The sequence below is a fragment of the Oncorhynchus clarkii genome, chromosome 2 (genome assembly GCF_045791955.1).
Source record: "Oncorhynchus clarkii lewisi isolate Uvic-CL-2024 chromosome 2, UVic_Ocla_1.0, whole genome shotgun sequence".
Taxonomy (NCBI): domain Eukaryota; kingdom Metazoa; phylum Chordata; class Actinopteri; order Salmoniformes; family Salmonidae; genus Oncorhynchus; species Oncorhynchus clarkii.
The window spans coordinates 5,111,992-5,128,347 of record NC_092148.1 but is presented as its reverse complement, the minus strand read 5'-3'; the positions used below and the strand labels follow the sequence as shown (position 1 = coordinate 5,128,347).

Below are 16,356 nucleotides of genomic sequence, written 5' to 3'. Positions count from 1 at the left end.
AGGGCCTGAGGGAGCAGGAGTCCTGAACAACAGAGACAGGGCCTGAGGGAGCAGGAGTCCTGAACCACAGAGACAGGGCCTGAGGGAGCAGGAGTCCTGAACAACAGAGACAGGGCCTGAGGGAGCAGGAGTCCTGAACCACAGAGACAGGGCCTGAGGGAGCAGGAGTCCTGAACAACAGAGACAGGGCCTGAGGGAGCAGGAGTCCTGAACAACAGAGACAGGGCCTGAGGGAGAAGGAGTCCTGAACAACAGAGACAGGGCCTGAGGGAGCAGGAGTCCTGAACAACAGAGACAGGGCCTGAGGGAGCAGGAGTCCTGAACGACAGAGACAGGGCCTGAGGGAGCAGGAGTCCTGAACAACAGAGACAGGGCCTGAGGGAGAAGGAGTCCTGAACAACAGAGACAGGGCCTGAGGGAGCAGGAGTCCTGAACAACAGAGACAGGGCCTGAGGGAGAAGGAGTCCTGAACAACAGAGACAGGGCCTGAGGGAGGAGGAGTCCTGAACAACAGAGACAGGGCCTGAGGGAGCAGGAGTCCTGAACAACAGAGACAGGGCCTGAGGGAGCAGGAGTCCTGAACGACAGAGACAGGGCCTGAGGGAGCAGGAGTCCTGAACAACAGAGACAGGGCCTGAGGGAGCAGGAGTCCTGAACAACAGAGACAGGGCCTGAGGGAGCAGGAGTCCTGAACAACAGAGACAGGGCCTGAGGGAGCAGGAGTCCTGAACGACAGAGACAGGGCCTGAGGGAGCAGGAGTCCTGAACGACAGAGACAGGGCCTGAGGGAGCAGGAGTCCTGAACAACAGAGACAGGGCCTGAGGGAGCAGGAGTCCTGAACGACAGAGACAGGGCCTGAGGGAGCAGGAGTCCTGAACGACAGAGACAGGGCCTGAGGGAGCAGGAGTCCTGAACGACAGAGACAGGGCCTGAGGGAGCAGGAGTCCTGAACAACAGAGACAGGGCCTGAGGGAGCAGGAGTCCTGAACGACAGAGACAGGGCCTGAGGGAGCAGGAGTCCTGAACGACAGAGACAGGGCCTGAGGGAGCAGGGTATCCTCTATCCTCTTCTATAGACATACTAAACACAGGACAGGTTGGAGACTCAGGAGGAAGATTTAGAATAACTGGGCCAATCTCAACTCACTCAGCAAGTCAACCTTAGCTGTCTTCATAGAATTCCTGAGCTAGAAGTCATTCAAAACAGAGAGAAAGAACTACTACAGCTGGGAACTAAGTGAGTTATAACATGTGTTCATCTTGTTCTGATTCAGAGGGGAAATCATCCAGGACATAACATCCAGACAATAATACTGGCTCAGAATAATACACTCCAACATCTCAAAACGGCAGACTTTAAAGTGACTTTCTACATCCCAAGAAGAAGAAAGTGAATTTAGACTCTTATATAGGGACTTTACCTAGGCTAAATAACAACTATGAATGCTGCTTGGTGAAATGGCAAGGTTGCACCACACATGTATCTTGTGTGACCTAGGGATAAACCTTACAATCTAGCTGTTGGAAGTGAAACCAGACAACACAGCAGTCATCAACTCAACCCTGCATCACAGCACATGGAAGGGACATTGGATTTAGCCTCTCTGAATGGTGGAGAAGTGCAATAGGCCGATCACCTTGCAGGGAAATCCTGACATCTAACATAACGTGGTGGGTCCTGTTAACTTAGCCTACATACTGCATGGACAGGAAACAGACTTTTACATCATCAAAATGGGACACAACAAATCAGACACTAAATAAACATACGACCCTGGACCCACTGGAAAGATACCACAAAGTAGCCAATGGTCCATGACAGGCAGTCGGTAAACTAGACTAATTGACTATGACATCCCAGTTAATGTTAAGTTTCATTTCCTTGACCTTTGACCCAGACACATGCCTTTTGTTCTATTGCTACATACTCTAGTCTTGTTCCTTGAATGTTTGCTTTAAAGCCTCATTTGCTTAATTGCCTGGAATGGGGCGGTTCTGTGGAAATTTCAGATCTGATAAGAGCCTTAAATATAGGTTAACGTGTGGTTAACGTATGGTTAACGTGTGGTGGGCTCTTGAGGCTGGAGCAGAAAGCTCATTACTGGCTAATGTAGATCTGCTGATTACAAGAGCCACATCAGATGTAGAGTTAGGCTACAGATGAACAAACAAGTCTGTCTTCAAGCCCTACTTACTAGACAGGGGTTTCACTGCTAGATGAGATGTCTTCAAGCCCTACTTACTAGACAGGGGTTTCACTGCTAGATGAGATGTCTTCAAGCCCTACTTACTAGACAGGGGTTTCACTGCTAGATGACGGCTCTTCAAGCCCTACTTACTAGACAGGGGTTTCACTGCTAGATGAGATGTCTTCAAGCCCTACTTACTAGACAGGGGTTTCACTGCTAGATGAGATGTCTTCAAGCCCTACTTACTATACAGGGGTTTCACTGCTAGATGAGGTGTCTTCAAGCCCTACTTACTAGACAGGTGTTTCACTGCTAGATGAGGTGTCTTCAAGCCCTACTTACTAGACAGGGGTTTCACTGCTAGATGAGATGTCTTCAAGCCCTACTTACTAGACAGGGGTTTCACTGCTAGATGACGGCTCTTCAAGCCCTACTTACTAGACAGGGGTTTCACTGTTAGATGAGGTGTCTTCAAGCCCTACTTACTAGACAGGGGTTTCACTGCTAGATGAGATGTCTTCAAGCCCTACTTACTAGACAGGGGTTTCACTGCTAGATGAGATGTCTTCAAGCCCTACTTACTAGACAGGGGTTTCTCTGCTAGATGACGGCTCTTTTCCCTGTTAGCCTCTCTGCCTTTGTATGTTTATTTAGTGTCTGCTATGATCTGTTGTGTCCCATTTTGATGATGTAAAAGCCAGTTTCCTATCCATGCAGTATGTAGGCTAAATGAACAATCCCTACGGGTCCTGGTCTAAAGTAGTGCACTACATAGGGAATAGGATGCCATTTGGGATGTGACCTTTCCAGCTAGTGTTGGTTAGGGTAGACCTTTTCTCTCTGGTCTACATAGTTTACCCTGAAGACAGCATCCCTTCATGTTCAATCAGAATGAGAAAGACATGCACACTGCATCCTGGGCACATCTACAAATCATAGCAGCATTAAGACAATTGATTTGTTCGAGGGACAAAGAGCAAGGGGACAGCGTAAATCTTTCATCTTAAAGAGATGATTTCATTTGCATCTCTGGTTAATCAGGTCACTAGTTTAATCTGGGGTGACAGAGGAAATGTCTCAAGTGGCACCCTTTTCCCTACATAGAGCACTACTTTTGACCAGAGCCCCCATAGGAAACAGGGGGTAATTTGGGACACAGACATAGATGACAGCAGCAGTTCACTCAAGAGGTCGAGGTAGAGTGAACCAAACCAAGCACAGCAACATGGACCATAAAGCTGCTAGCTTTTATGGAACAATTGAATTAGATAGATACAGTATGATAGATAGGTTAGATACAGTGTGATAGATACAGTATGATGGATACAGTATGATAGATACAGTATGACAGATAGGTTTGATAGTGTGATAGATACAGTATGATAGATACAGTATGATAGATAGGTTCGATACAGTGTGATAGATAGGATAGATACAGTATGATAGATAGGATAGATACAGTATGATGGATACAGTATGATAGATACAGTATGATAGATACAGTATGATAGATACAGTATGATAGATACAGTATGATAGATACAGTATGATAGATAGGTTCGATACAGTCTGATAGATAGGTTCGATACAGTATGATAGATACAGTGTGATAGATACAGTATGATAAATACAGTGTGATAGATACAGTGTGATAGATAGGTTCGATACAGTGTGATAGATACAGTATGATAGATAGGATAGATACAGTATGATAGATACAGTGTGATAGATAGGATAGATACAGTATGATGGATACAGTATGATAGATACAGTATGACAGATACAGTATGATGGATACAGTATGATAGATACAGTATGATAGATACAGTGTGATAGATAGGATAGATACAGTATGATGGATACAGTATGATAGATACAGTATGACAGATAGGTTCGATACAGTGTGACAGATAGGATAGATACAGTATGATAGATACAGTATGATAGATAGGTTCGATACAGTGTGATAGATAGGTTCGATACAGTATGATATATACAGTATGATAGATACAGTATGATAGATACAGTGTGATAGATAGGTTCGATACAGTGTGATAGATACAGTATGATAGATAGGATAGATACAGTGTGATAGATACAGTATGACAGATAGGATAGATACAGTATGATAGATAGGATAGATACAGTATGATAGATACAGTGTGATAGATACAGTGTGATAGATAGAATAGATACAGTATGATAGATACAGTTTGATAGATAGGTAAGATACAGTATGATAGATACAGTATGATACAGTGTGATAGATAGGATAGATACAGTATGATAGATGCAGTATGATAGATACGGTATGATAGATACAGTATGATAGATACAGTATGATAGATAGGTTCGATACAGTATGATAGATACAGTATGATAGATAGGATAGATACAGTATGATAGATAGCTTTCATGGAACAATGTAGTGAGATATGATGAGGGATATAATCAACCATCCAACCTAACTAAGCAACAAAACATAGGGACAAAAACGTGAGAGCCAGATGCATATTTCACTCCAGTCTGATGTGTGTTCAGGCGGAGGGCTGTTTATGTCTGTCTAGGCCATATTATCTGGTTTCCCTTTATAAAGGCACGTTGTGGTGAAACGTGGAAGTGAATCTACTAAAAACACACACAAAGGTGGATCGAGGGCTGATTGGCTCAAGCTCTGGTCTTCGGCACCTCAGACACCGGACACACCGGGCCTTTAAAAACAGAGGTTCTTACTTTCTGCTGATCCACTTCCCCTCGTTCTCCTGTTTCCTGGCCGACTGTTGAGTAAGCTTCATAGAGAGACAGAGAGACCCAGGGAGCATCCCAAATGGAACCCTGTTCCATATATAGTGCACTATTTTTTGGTGAAAAGTAATGCACCATATTGGGAATACGGTGCAATTTGGGGTGCAGCCTGGGTTGTACACTCACTCCCAGCATATGAAACACGAGAGGATGCTTACCTGTCAGTTTACTAGTTTACCTGGGTGGTGCAGCTCAGTGTTATAGTGTACTAGTTTACCTGGGTGGTGCAGCATGGTGTTATAGTGTACTAGTTTACCTGGGTGGTGCAGCATGGTGTTATAGTGTACTAGTTTACCTGGGTGGTGCAGCTCGGTGTTATAGTGTACTAGTTTACCTGGGTGGTGCAGCTCGGTGTTAGTGTACTAGTTTACCTGGGTGGTGCAGCATGGTGTTATAGTATACTAGTTTACCTGGGTGGTTCAGCTCGGTGTTATAGCGTACTAGTTTTGACTATAGGGCCTGTGTTCTTCTGTATTTGTCTGACCTCATATAACTAGGAAATGAAGCTTATATCTGTGAGCAGCATGTGACTATGGGTTTGTATCAGACACACTGTCTCTGGATCCCATGTAGAGCTGTGACTATGGGTTTGTATCAGACACACTGTCTCTGGATCCCATGTAGAGATGTGACTATGGGTTTGTATCAGACACACTGCTTTAACACTCTCTCTGCAGTCCTTTCCTCCCACTCTCTCTCTCTCTCTCTCTCCCCCTCCCTCCCTCCCTCCCTCTCCCTCTCTCCCCCTCCCTCCCTCCCTCTCTCCCCCTCCCTCCCTCCCTCTCCCTCTCTCCCCCTCCCTCTCCCTCCCTCCCTCCCTCCCTCCCTCTCTCTCTCTCCCTCCCTCCCTCCCTCTCTCCCTCCCTCCCTCCCTCTCTTTCCCCCTCCCTCCCTCCCTCTCTCTCTCCCCCTCCCTCCCTCCCTCTCTCCCCCCCTCCCTCTCTCCCCCCCTCCCTCTCTCTCTCTCTCTCTCAATACACAAAAAAATACGAAGTGTGGGACTCCTTCAAAAAAATAATCAAGGTTAGCTGTCAACTTTAATATTTACGAATCATAAAAATTCAAGATGCTTCCTCCCTCTCAGCCAATAGCAAGTGGAGGATAATTACTATGGCATGTTAAACTAGTTGTCCATCCCTAAACCACAGCCCCTTTAACACCAAATGTGAAACTCACATGAAAAGTAATGGTGAAGAGACAGAGTCATGCCAAGGCTGGTCAGCTGGTGTGGAATTGTTTAGCTCTAGAATGAGTAGTTATTATGCTTTGGGTTCTGACTGAGACCACAAATTCTGTTTTCTTGGACACAATATGATATATTATTATATTCAAATTGAGTTAATTAGGCTAATTTATGTTTCCAGGTCCCGTAGACAATTATTCAATAGATGATTTACATAACAATCGTAAAAAATGATGATAAGGAAAACCACAAGTACAGTAAACAGGTCGGGCTGTAATTCAGCCACTGATGGCCTCTAGATGCTGCATCTATTTATACAGTCTGTTGCGTTGGAATTTTGTCACAGTTCCAGCAGTTGGTTCGCTGTTGGCTACTTTGTTGAGGAAAAGGTTTTGATCAGGTCCCAGTCATTCTCAAAGAAAGAAGCAGGGGCTTCCACGGGACATTTAAAACATCTGGACAATCTAACATAGAATGATCTTAGTTCGATTTGCTTGATTTTTAGGAGATCACAGCAGAATAGAAAGACTTCGATCGGCTACAGTGTAGCTACAGCAGCAGGCTTTGGGTCTATGGGATGTTATTAGGGCGTTATAGCAGGACAACGCTGCAGAAAACTTTCTTAAAGAGACAGTATCGAGAGCAAGTCTAAACGTCTAAACGGGGTGCTTGAGACGTCCCAACTCTGAGGTCACCACATTGAAGTTGAAATGTAAAACGGTTAAGGTAAGGGTTAGGTAAGGGGTATGTTTAGGGTTAATGTAATGGTATGTTTAGGGTTACGGTAACGATTGGGTTAGGCAGTGTTTCCCAAACTCTGTCCCCGGGAGCCCAAGGGGTGCACGTTTTGGTATTTGCCCTAACACTACACAATAAATTCAAATGATCAACACTTGTTATTTGAAACGGCTGTGTAGTGGTAGGGAAACAAACCAAAACGTGCACCCCTTGGGGTCCCGACGACCGAGTTTACCCTGGGTTAGGATAGGGACGTCCCATGGATCCCTTATAGTAGTAGCCCTGCCGCGGAGCGAGGTGGGTTAGTGAGCCTGCATTATTAAGCCACTCAGTCACTTTCATCCCGGGGAGAAAAAACAGATTTTATTTTAAATTACACAGGGAAGATGAACTTCGTTTTCACTGTTTTAAAGCTTGAAAAACTTCCCGGGAAAACCCAACAAAAGTCCATTTTCAGTCCAGTTTCAGCCGGTGTTGAAAGTGTGCGTATGCCCTAATTACACAATCACAGAAGAGTCCAGTCCAGAAGACTGAGAAAATAAAAACTCAACATTGTCTTTATATCCATCAAGTTAGCTGGGAAAAGTCGGTGCCTCGAGGGACAGAGTTTGAGACGCTCCCTAAATAATCATGTCACACCAAAATAAAAGACGACGTTCTTCAAATGGGCCACAGGCACAAACAATATATAATAAAGACAGATCAGAATGTTGAATAAGTGTAACTGTGTTTTTACCTGCTGTTTTCTCCTTTATTGTTGGAAGGCGGTGGATGCAGAACAGTTTGGTTATCCTCCATATCCACCACACATTTTGTATGCAGTTCCGTTTCTGCAGAGTTCAGAGCAAATGTGTCTCTGTCTTGTTGAGAAAGTTTCCATGCATTTCTAATCAAAGTAGCTAGCTAGTTAGCCTAATCGTGTATCTACTTAAACTACATCTGACTGACACTTGGCAAGTTGGATTTATTTGCCCTGATTTAAGATTAGAGGTAGCTAGCTAACGTGACACATATAAGCAGCCTGTCATTTGGCTAGAAGACTTGGTTGCTAACTTTCTATCTGCAGCAACAAAAAAATATATATTTGGGATAAAAGGCTAAAGAAGGGGTACTAAAAACGAGTTAGCACGTATTAAATACAACTGTAACGTTTGCTGAATTCGGGTTCTTTTTCAGTTACGGTAACTTACCTCTCCGGTTCATGGGTCGGACTCTGACTGCAACTTTTACCTTGGTATCCGACATTTTCATCCACTTTCCTCCCAGCCTGGACTACCATCAATGTGTTAGCTAGCAAGCTATGGCTATCCGTCTGGCTCTCCCCGTCCCCGAAAAGACCAGTCCACTTTCAGCCGGTGTTGAACGTGTGCCTATGCCCTAATAACACAATCCCAAAAGAGTCCAGTCCAGAAGACAGAGAAAATAAAAACTGAACATTGTCTTTATATCCATCAAGTTATCGTCCTATGCAGATCCAGCACTGTGCTCCAGTCCCAGACAGCATCACAACCGCCATCTTCAAGTGGGAGCAGTTCACACGATTCTCTCTCTCTCTCTGGCTGCTGGAAATCATGCGGTGCCTTAAGGCTATGCAACAACAAAAAAGGATTTCTCATAACACGAACCGAACTGGCCAATATTGGGAAACCCAGCATGGGGGATCGGGAAAAGTCGGAAACTGTATCAGTGCACGCGCTTATGGGGTTCCAAAATATTGTGAAATGTGAAATGCAGACTGTGTAAAATGTGTAAGAGGAAGAAGAAGAGGAGGAGATACTAGCCCTCCTCATCAGTGGCCTGAAAGTGACTAAACTTTTACTGATGCTTTCTGTTTGGGGCCTTTTTTATGTCCGGGACTGGCCCGGATAGCCTAGCCTACTTAGTCGATACAGCAGGAGTATAATCATTAGTCCAACACGTTTTGCAAAGGAAACGGTTTACTCCCAAAAAAGGTTTTACAATGAAAACGAGAGTTTCAATGGGACAAATTCAGGTTTCGTTCCGTTTAGATCCGTTTGGATCGTAGTGAATACACCCTATGAAACAGAACATGTGCAAATTACCTCCAAAAGTGTTCAAACAAATAGACTTCATTAAAAATAAATGAAATAAATTAACCTTCTGGCGAAAGGTCTCCCTTGTAAAATAGATCTTCTGACCTCAATGGGACTTCCTGGATAAATAAAGATGAATACAATTAAAATGTATTGTCTAATTAGCACCAGGCTGTCAGTTAAACATAACCAGAGATGAGCAATGTTCCTAAAATATGTAATGACATAGGTGCAGTCACTGTAATCACAGTACAGTTTTACAATTAGTAGGCCTAGTTTATTTGTATATCTCAGAAGTAATTATCCACCTGTCATGACCATGTCATTATCCACCTGTCATGACCATGTCATTATCCACCTGTCATTACCATGTCATTATCCACCTGTCATTATCATGTTATTATCCACATGTAGTTACCATGCCATTATCCACCTGTCATTACCATGTCATTATCCACCTGTCATGACCATGTGATTATCCACCTGTCATTACCATGTCATTATCCACCTGTCATGACCATGTGATTATCCACCTGTCATTACCATGTCATTATCCACCTGTCATGACCATGTCATTATCCACCTGTCATTACCATGTCATTATCCACCTGTCATGACCATGTGATTATCCACCTGTCATTACCATGTCATTACCCACCTGTCATGACCATGTCATTATCCACCTGTCATGACCATGTCATTATCCACCTGTCATGACCATGTCATTATCCACCTGTCATGACCATGTCATTATCCACCTGTCAAGACCATGTCATTATCCACCTGTCATTATCATGTTATTATCCACATGTAGTTACCATGCCATTATCCACCTGTCATTACCATGTCTTTATCCACCTGTCATTATCATGTTATTATCAACATGTCATTACCATGTCATTATCCACCTGTCATTATCATGTTATTATCCACCTGTCATGACCATGTCATTACCCACCTGTCATGGCCATGTCATTATCCACCTGTCATGACCATGTCATTACCCACCTGTCATGGCCATGTCATTATCCACCTGTCATGACCATGTCATTATCCACCTGTCATTACCATGTCATTACCCACCTGTCATGGCCATGTCATTATCCACCTGTCATGACCATGTCATTATCCGCCTGTCATTACCATGTGATTATCAACCTATCATTACCATGTCATTATCCACCTGTCATGACCATGTCATTATCCGCCTGTCATTACCATGTCATTACCCACCTGCCGTTACCATGTCATTATCCACCTGTCATTACCATGTCATTATTCACCTGTCATTACCATGTCATTATCCGCCTGTCATTACCATGTTATTACAAAGTATTAAGGACAGGTGAAAATGGGAGGAGAGCCCAAACACCCCTTGTTATTAATGCTCTTCATTTCATTCTTTCCAACAGCGTTCGAAAATAAAAATATGCTCAAAAAAAATCCTCTTAAAACATTTGTATAATTTGAATCTGGATTTTATTGTGTTACATCACAACAGGTGGAATCACCAGGCATTATGCATTTAGTTTATATTTTTTTTCACAATACAAGTCAGCCAGACAGCTAACTCTTCCTACATCATTTTTGGACTAGAATAGCATCCGAGTGAACTGAATACATCTTCACTGCATGGTCTCCACTGTCTAAAACAATCAGCGTGTTCTGTGCTGTGGCGACCAGCCCCACCGGGCGAACCAAGTCTCCACTGACCAGAGGGGTTAGGACCGGGCCGTTCTGGAGCTTTCCCAAACTCCAAATCAACCCACGCTGGGAGTCTATCACGATCACATCCCCATCCCTGTCAAAGGCCACGGCAGACATGCAGGGCCACACGGAGGCCCCCAGGCTCAGAGTAAAGCTGTCTATCTGAGAGAGCACGTTAAAGTCTTTGTTGAATATTGTCAGTCTGGTAGGCCGGGGGCCATTTGAAGGTTGTGTGGTGGTGAGCCCCAGTGTCTCCACCAGGGCGATGTTCCCCGTCACCCGACAGCAGGCCACTGCCTTGGGCCGCTGGAGGTCGGTTATGACCGCTCGGTTCATCAGAGTCACGCCACGGGCAAAGTCCACCACGACCTGGGAGAGAGTGCCGGCCTGGATGTCAGTGACCAGGATATGTCCACAGCTGTCCACGTCCACCCCCCAGGGCATCTGGAAGGAGTCCCACACCGCCAGAACATAACTCCCCCTGGAGGTGAACACTTTCACTGCACCGTCACCGGCATCCGTCACAACCACATACCCGCTGGGAGTCACCGCCACATCCACCGGGTGACACACCTCCCCGTGGCCGCGACCCCTCCGCCCGAACCCGTGCAGCCGCCTGCCCTGAGGCCCGAATACCACCACCCTCCTTTCTCCATCGTGCACCACCACCAAGGTCCCAGAGGACCCGAACACGGCCACCCCCGTGGGGTTGATCAGGGACCCCCAGCCCCCGAAGGCTGAGCGAAGCCGCAGAGCTCCAGAGCCCAGACCTCCGACCCAGCCGCTGCCTCCTCTGACCCGATGAGGGACAGGTGACCTGGGGGAGCGGGAGAGCAGAAGATCCTGGAGGTCTGTCAGCGCCTGGCAGTGGGAGGTGCTGTCAACGTCACACAGCTGCCGGCAGAAGGGGCACTCAAGCTTCTTGAGGACGGGGTGGGAGAGCGCCCGGACACATTCCAGACAGAGTACATGGCCGCAGGACAGGTTCTGAGGCCGGCGTTCCTTCTGCCGTGGGTTATACTTCTCGAAGCAGACTTTACACTCCAGTAGGTTGACGTGGATCTCTCTCAGGAGGATCCCCTCTGTTCTCAGTGAGGAAGGAGGAACAGGAACATCAGCCATGATAGTGTAGATATCCTCTCTTTTACTTTACCCGATGGCTGTCACAGTGTCAGCTCTGCTGCAGTCTCTTAACCCGACGACAGTCACAGTGTCAGCTCTGCTGCAGTCTCTTAACCCGACGACAGTCACAGTGTCAGCTCTGCTGCAGTTTCTTTACCCGACGACAGTCACAGTGTCAGCTCTGCTGCAGTTTCTTTACCCGACGACAGTCACAGTGTCAGCTCTGCTGCAGTTTCTTTACCCGACGACAGTCGCAGTGTCAGCTCTGCTGCAGTCTACCCGACGACAGTCACAGTGTCAGCTCTGCTGCAGTCTCTTAACCCGACGACAGTCACAGTGTCAGCTCTGCTGCAGTTTCTTTACCCGACGACAGTCACAGTGTCAGCTCTGCTGCAGTCTACCCAACGACAGTCAGTGTCAGCTCTGCTGCAGTCTACCCGACGACAGTCAGTGTCAGCTCTGCTGCAGTCTCTTAACCCGACGACAGTCACAGTGTCAGCTCTGTTGCAGTCTCTTAACCCGACGACAGTCACAGTGTCAGCTCTGTTGCAGTCTCTTAACCCGACGACAGTCACAGTGTCAGCTCTGTTGCAGTCTCTTTACCCAACGACAGTCACAGTGTCAGCTCTGCTGCAGTCTCTTTACCCAACAGCAGTCACAGTGTCAGCTCTGCTGCAGTCTCTTTACCCAACAGCAGTCACAGTGTCAGCTCTGCTGCAGTCTCTTTACTAAACGACAGTCACAGTGTCAGCTCTGCTGCAGTCTCTTTACCCGACGACAGTCACAGTGTCAGCTCTGCTGCAGTCTACCCAACGACAGTCACAGTGTCAGCTCTGCTGCAGTCTCTTTACCCGACGACAGTCACAGTGTCAGCTCTGCTGCAGTCTCTTTACCCAACGACAGTCACAGTGTCAGCTCTGCTGCAGTCTCTTTACCCGACGACAGTCACAGTGTCAGCTCTGCTGCAGTCTGCTACGGCTGGAAAGTATTTTTGAGGAAACACGGAGGAAATATGTTGAAAGTCAGAGAGGGAAAGAGAGAGGAGGAAAGAGACGGAGAGAGGAAAACACAACAAGGGTGACATTTTGAAAGTCTGAGAGCACTGGCCTCCTGTAGGCTTAGGCTGTCATGTGACTTTGACACAGTGGGCAGGCTCACTCTGAGGCCCTCTGCTGCCCTCTAGTGGAAAGAGGTGTCACACAGGTCTGAGGAACAATTCAGTGACTTCTGGAATCTCTGAGCCATGCAGTAAAACAATTAACACTAGTCTGGATGGTAATGGGTCACTTCTGAAAGGACTTCTGTTTGTCAGAATAGACACAAGTACGCAGTGATTTAGGGGCCCTCTGCTAGTTACTCCACATTACTCTGTGTGACTTCAAAACCATCATCCTGTCATTTCTAGTCTATGGTCAAAGTCATCGCTTTAACTTCTTCCTGACTTGGCAGCAGCATCAATTAACAGCTTGTTGAAATCCATCTCTTTATAGGTCAGAACATGGAGGCTATTTCTGTCTGTTCCCTGGCGTGCCGAACGAGTGAAATCTGATCCCTCTGGCTGCTTCTCAAACAGCACCCTACTCCCTATATAGTGCACTACCTCTGACCGGCACCCAATGGGCCCTGGTCAAAAGTGGTGCACCGTATAGGGACTAGGGTGCCATTTGGGACAGGTTGGTTGAGTGGTGAGGAAGGACAGCTCCAGGCTCCAGAGCAGGCCCACTTCCCTCTCCTGCTAGAGAGCAGACCCCCCTCCAGAGGTCAATCCAGGGAATTACACATCTTCTACTGGACTAATCTCAGCAACCCAAAAACAAATCTCACTTGAGTGCTGGCCAAGCATCTTCATCTCCACAAGACTACGGTTTTGTCGACCCAAGGGCCTAATTGGACAGTGGCAAGCAAGTTCCAATAAACACCTGGAGTTGGACAAGCTATTAACTGTAGTGCTTTATACTTAGTGACTAGGCCTGTATGCAGATACTGTACCCTGGATAACTAAAATACAGCTTTGGTGTTTGGAGGAACCCAAAGTAGGGTCCCAAATGTGTTGTAGAATTATTGTGTAAATAGCTCAATATTTTGGAATCAACATGTGTACTGGAACCAGGAAGCATTCCATGATACATTATGTGCATATTATAATCATTCAGCCCTATCAACCTTTTCAACTATGAACCCTTGAATCACAAGGGGAGTTACAGAGAATGGATAAGACCACATAACGAAGGCCTTTGTACAAAGGCTATAGGTTTTAACCTCAACACAGTACAAGGTATTTCTAATGAGACAAACACACAGTCTACAAGACAATTGAAGAGGAAATACAAAACATTTTTAATAAAGTTTTATTAATTCAGAGTGAAAAAACAAACAAAAACACAAGTCTCCTTTTCGAGAGGGATTGTTTTGGCAAAATGGCTTCGTCCTTCCAGAAACAATACGCCATATTCTATACAGCCAGGGAGTCTGGTCCATGCTACCTGGGGATGAGTGTCAGTGTCTGATATTGACATGAGAAATATTTGTGTTGAGATGATGGCTATGGTTGAATACTTCTAAAATGCACCCTTCCACCCTCCCTTCCACCCTCCCTCGAAATATTCACTTATCTGACAACTGGGTGGGTGAAAACAGCTCAGAGTGACATCGCTAAACTCCATTCGTCAAACCACATTTCTCAGGAATTATACGCAATTTTGTATACAAAAAAAAGTAGCTTAGAAAGACACAGTTATGTCAGAACAGCGTTTACTCCAAGGGGGAGGAAGGATGGATGCATTCTCAGAGTATTACCCAGGCCCAGTGACTGACAAACCTTTACTTGAGCAATAAAGGCCCGAGGGGGTGTGATATAAGGCCAATATACCACGGCTAAAGGCTGTTCTTAGGCACAATGCAACACGGCCCTTAGCAGTGGTATATTGGCCATATACCACAAACCCCTGAGGTGCCTTATTGCTATTATAAACTGGTTACCAATGTAATTAGAGCAGTAAAAAATACATGTTTTGTCATACCCATGGTACACGGTCTGATATACCACGGCTGTCAGCCAATCAGCATTCAGGGCTCGAACCACCCAGTTTATAATCATCAATAGAACACTGGAATAAAGACTCAAGGAGAAATGTAGAAGGCTGAATACAAACTGCAAAAACATGTTAAAAAGAACAAAACTACACACACACACACACACACACACACACACACACCACACACACACATATACACACATACATACATACATACAGGCACATGGGCGTTGAATTAAAAATGTTTACAGCAACACTGAAAAAAGACATGGTGTGAATACTGGCTTACTGATGTGGTGTGACACTGACGCAAAGACCATGCTGTCACTACTACTGTAGTAAATCTGTAGCCTCCCCCAGGCCCTCCCGAGACACTCCATTTCCACACTTAGCCATGCAAAATGCCATGAAGGGGAGAACATCCACATCGTAGGGACACAAAGCTACCTGCCTGCACAGACAGACCAAGCTCCAACTATGAACGACTGGCCTCGTCGTTTACTGGAACAACACAGCAGCCCAGATGTGAAGGGAGAGGAAGGCTGCATTCTAAATGGCATCAAAATCCCTTTGTAGTGCACTACTTTAGAACCAGGGCCCATAGGACTCTGGTCAAAGGTCACTATAGAGGGAATAGGGTGCCATTTGGGACGTCACATAATAAATCACACAAAGGTCATGATGATGATTTCACAAAACATGACAGTAAATGTACAGCATCTCCAAAACAGCGTAAGTCAACGGTTAATATGGAGCTGGTGGAGTAAAGACAACCCTCTGACCCAGGAGGTCAAACACAACCATCACAAACGTCCGTCCTTACATGCCAAAGCAGCTTTGCATTAAAACCCTGGTGCCATATGTACCAAGCATCTCTACTCTGACAGTAGAGTGCTGATCTAGGATCAGTTTGAGTATTGTAGAGCGTAATGAGTAGGATTACATTGGGACCTGATCCTAGATCAGCCCTCCTACTCAGAAGTTTGATCCATATGGCCTCTGTTCACATTCCTCTCTTTGTTCAAGTCATAAAAACAAACCAAAAATGGTGAACACTTGTAAATATGAACCAACTGACGATGAAGAGTTGGAGCAGAGAATAACAGCCTTCCTCTACAGTAGTCAACACGAGAGTCCAACTTCTGTCATATTTACACAGCTATATCATCTCTGCTGCCCAAATGGCACCCTATTGTCTTCTTAGTGCAGTACATTGGACTGGGGTCTGGTCAATCTTAGTGCACTATATAAAGAATAGGGGCCCCATTTACATACAGTAGTCTGATGGAGGTGGTGGTGGGGGGGGGGGGGGCTATGTCAGAATAGTGTGAATAACAGAAGCCATATTGTTCAGGGAGGAATCCTAACCAGTCTAACTGGCAGTAGAGGCAGAATCCGGATTTGACTTCTACAGGTAACCAAAAGTAAGGCATGTGATATCAGAAATGTCTAAATGTGATCGTCAATCTAAAATAGTCATAATTATAAATACAGTTTATACAGGTTTTATACACATTTTGAT

At 45.6% G+C, this 16,356-nt stretch overlaps 2 protein-coding genes across 2 annotated transcripts in view; both read right to left on the bottom strand.

Moving 5' to 3' along the window:
• Positions 1 to 8,619, bottom strand: part of LOC139419538 (kinesin-like protein KIF13A) — a 176,412-nt gene extending 167,793 nt beyond the window's left edge. Inside the window, exons 1-2 of the mRNA XM_071169505.1 lie at positions 8,107 to 8,619; positions 7,653 to 7,746 (exon numbers count right to left, since the gene is read on the bottom strand). Of these exons, the coding sequence (XP_071025606.1) occupies positions 7,653 to 7,746; positions 8,107 to 8,167 (155 nt within the window). The 5' untranslated portion in view covers positions 8,168 to 8,619. The remainder of the gene's footprint in view (positions 1 to 7,652; positions 7,747 to 8,106) is intronic.
• Positions 8,620 to 10,491: 1,872 nt separating this feature from the next.
• Positions 10,492 to 11,866, bottom strand: LOC139378842 (E3 ubiquitin-protein ligase NHLRC1-like). The gene has a single exon (XM_071121394.1). The coding sequence runs from the start codon at positions 11,797 to 11,799 to the stop codon at positions 10,552 to 10,554; it is 1,248 nt and encodes a 415-aa protein (XP_070977495.1). The 5' UTR covers positions 11,800 to 11,866; the 3' UTR covers positions 10,492 to 10,551.
• Positions 11,867 to 16,356: the final 4,490 nt, after the last annotated feature.

Excerpts from the sequence above, each read along its gene's own strand:
- LOC139378842 (XM_071121394.1), bottom strand. The coding sequence starts at position 11,799 with ATGGCTGATGTTCCTGTTCCTCCTTCCTCACTGAGAACAGAGGGGATC.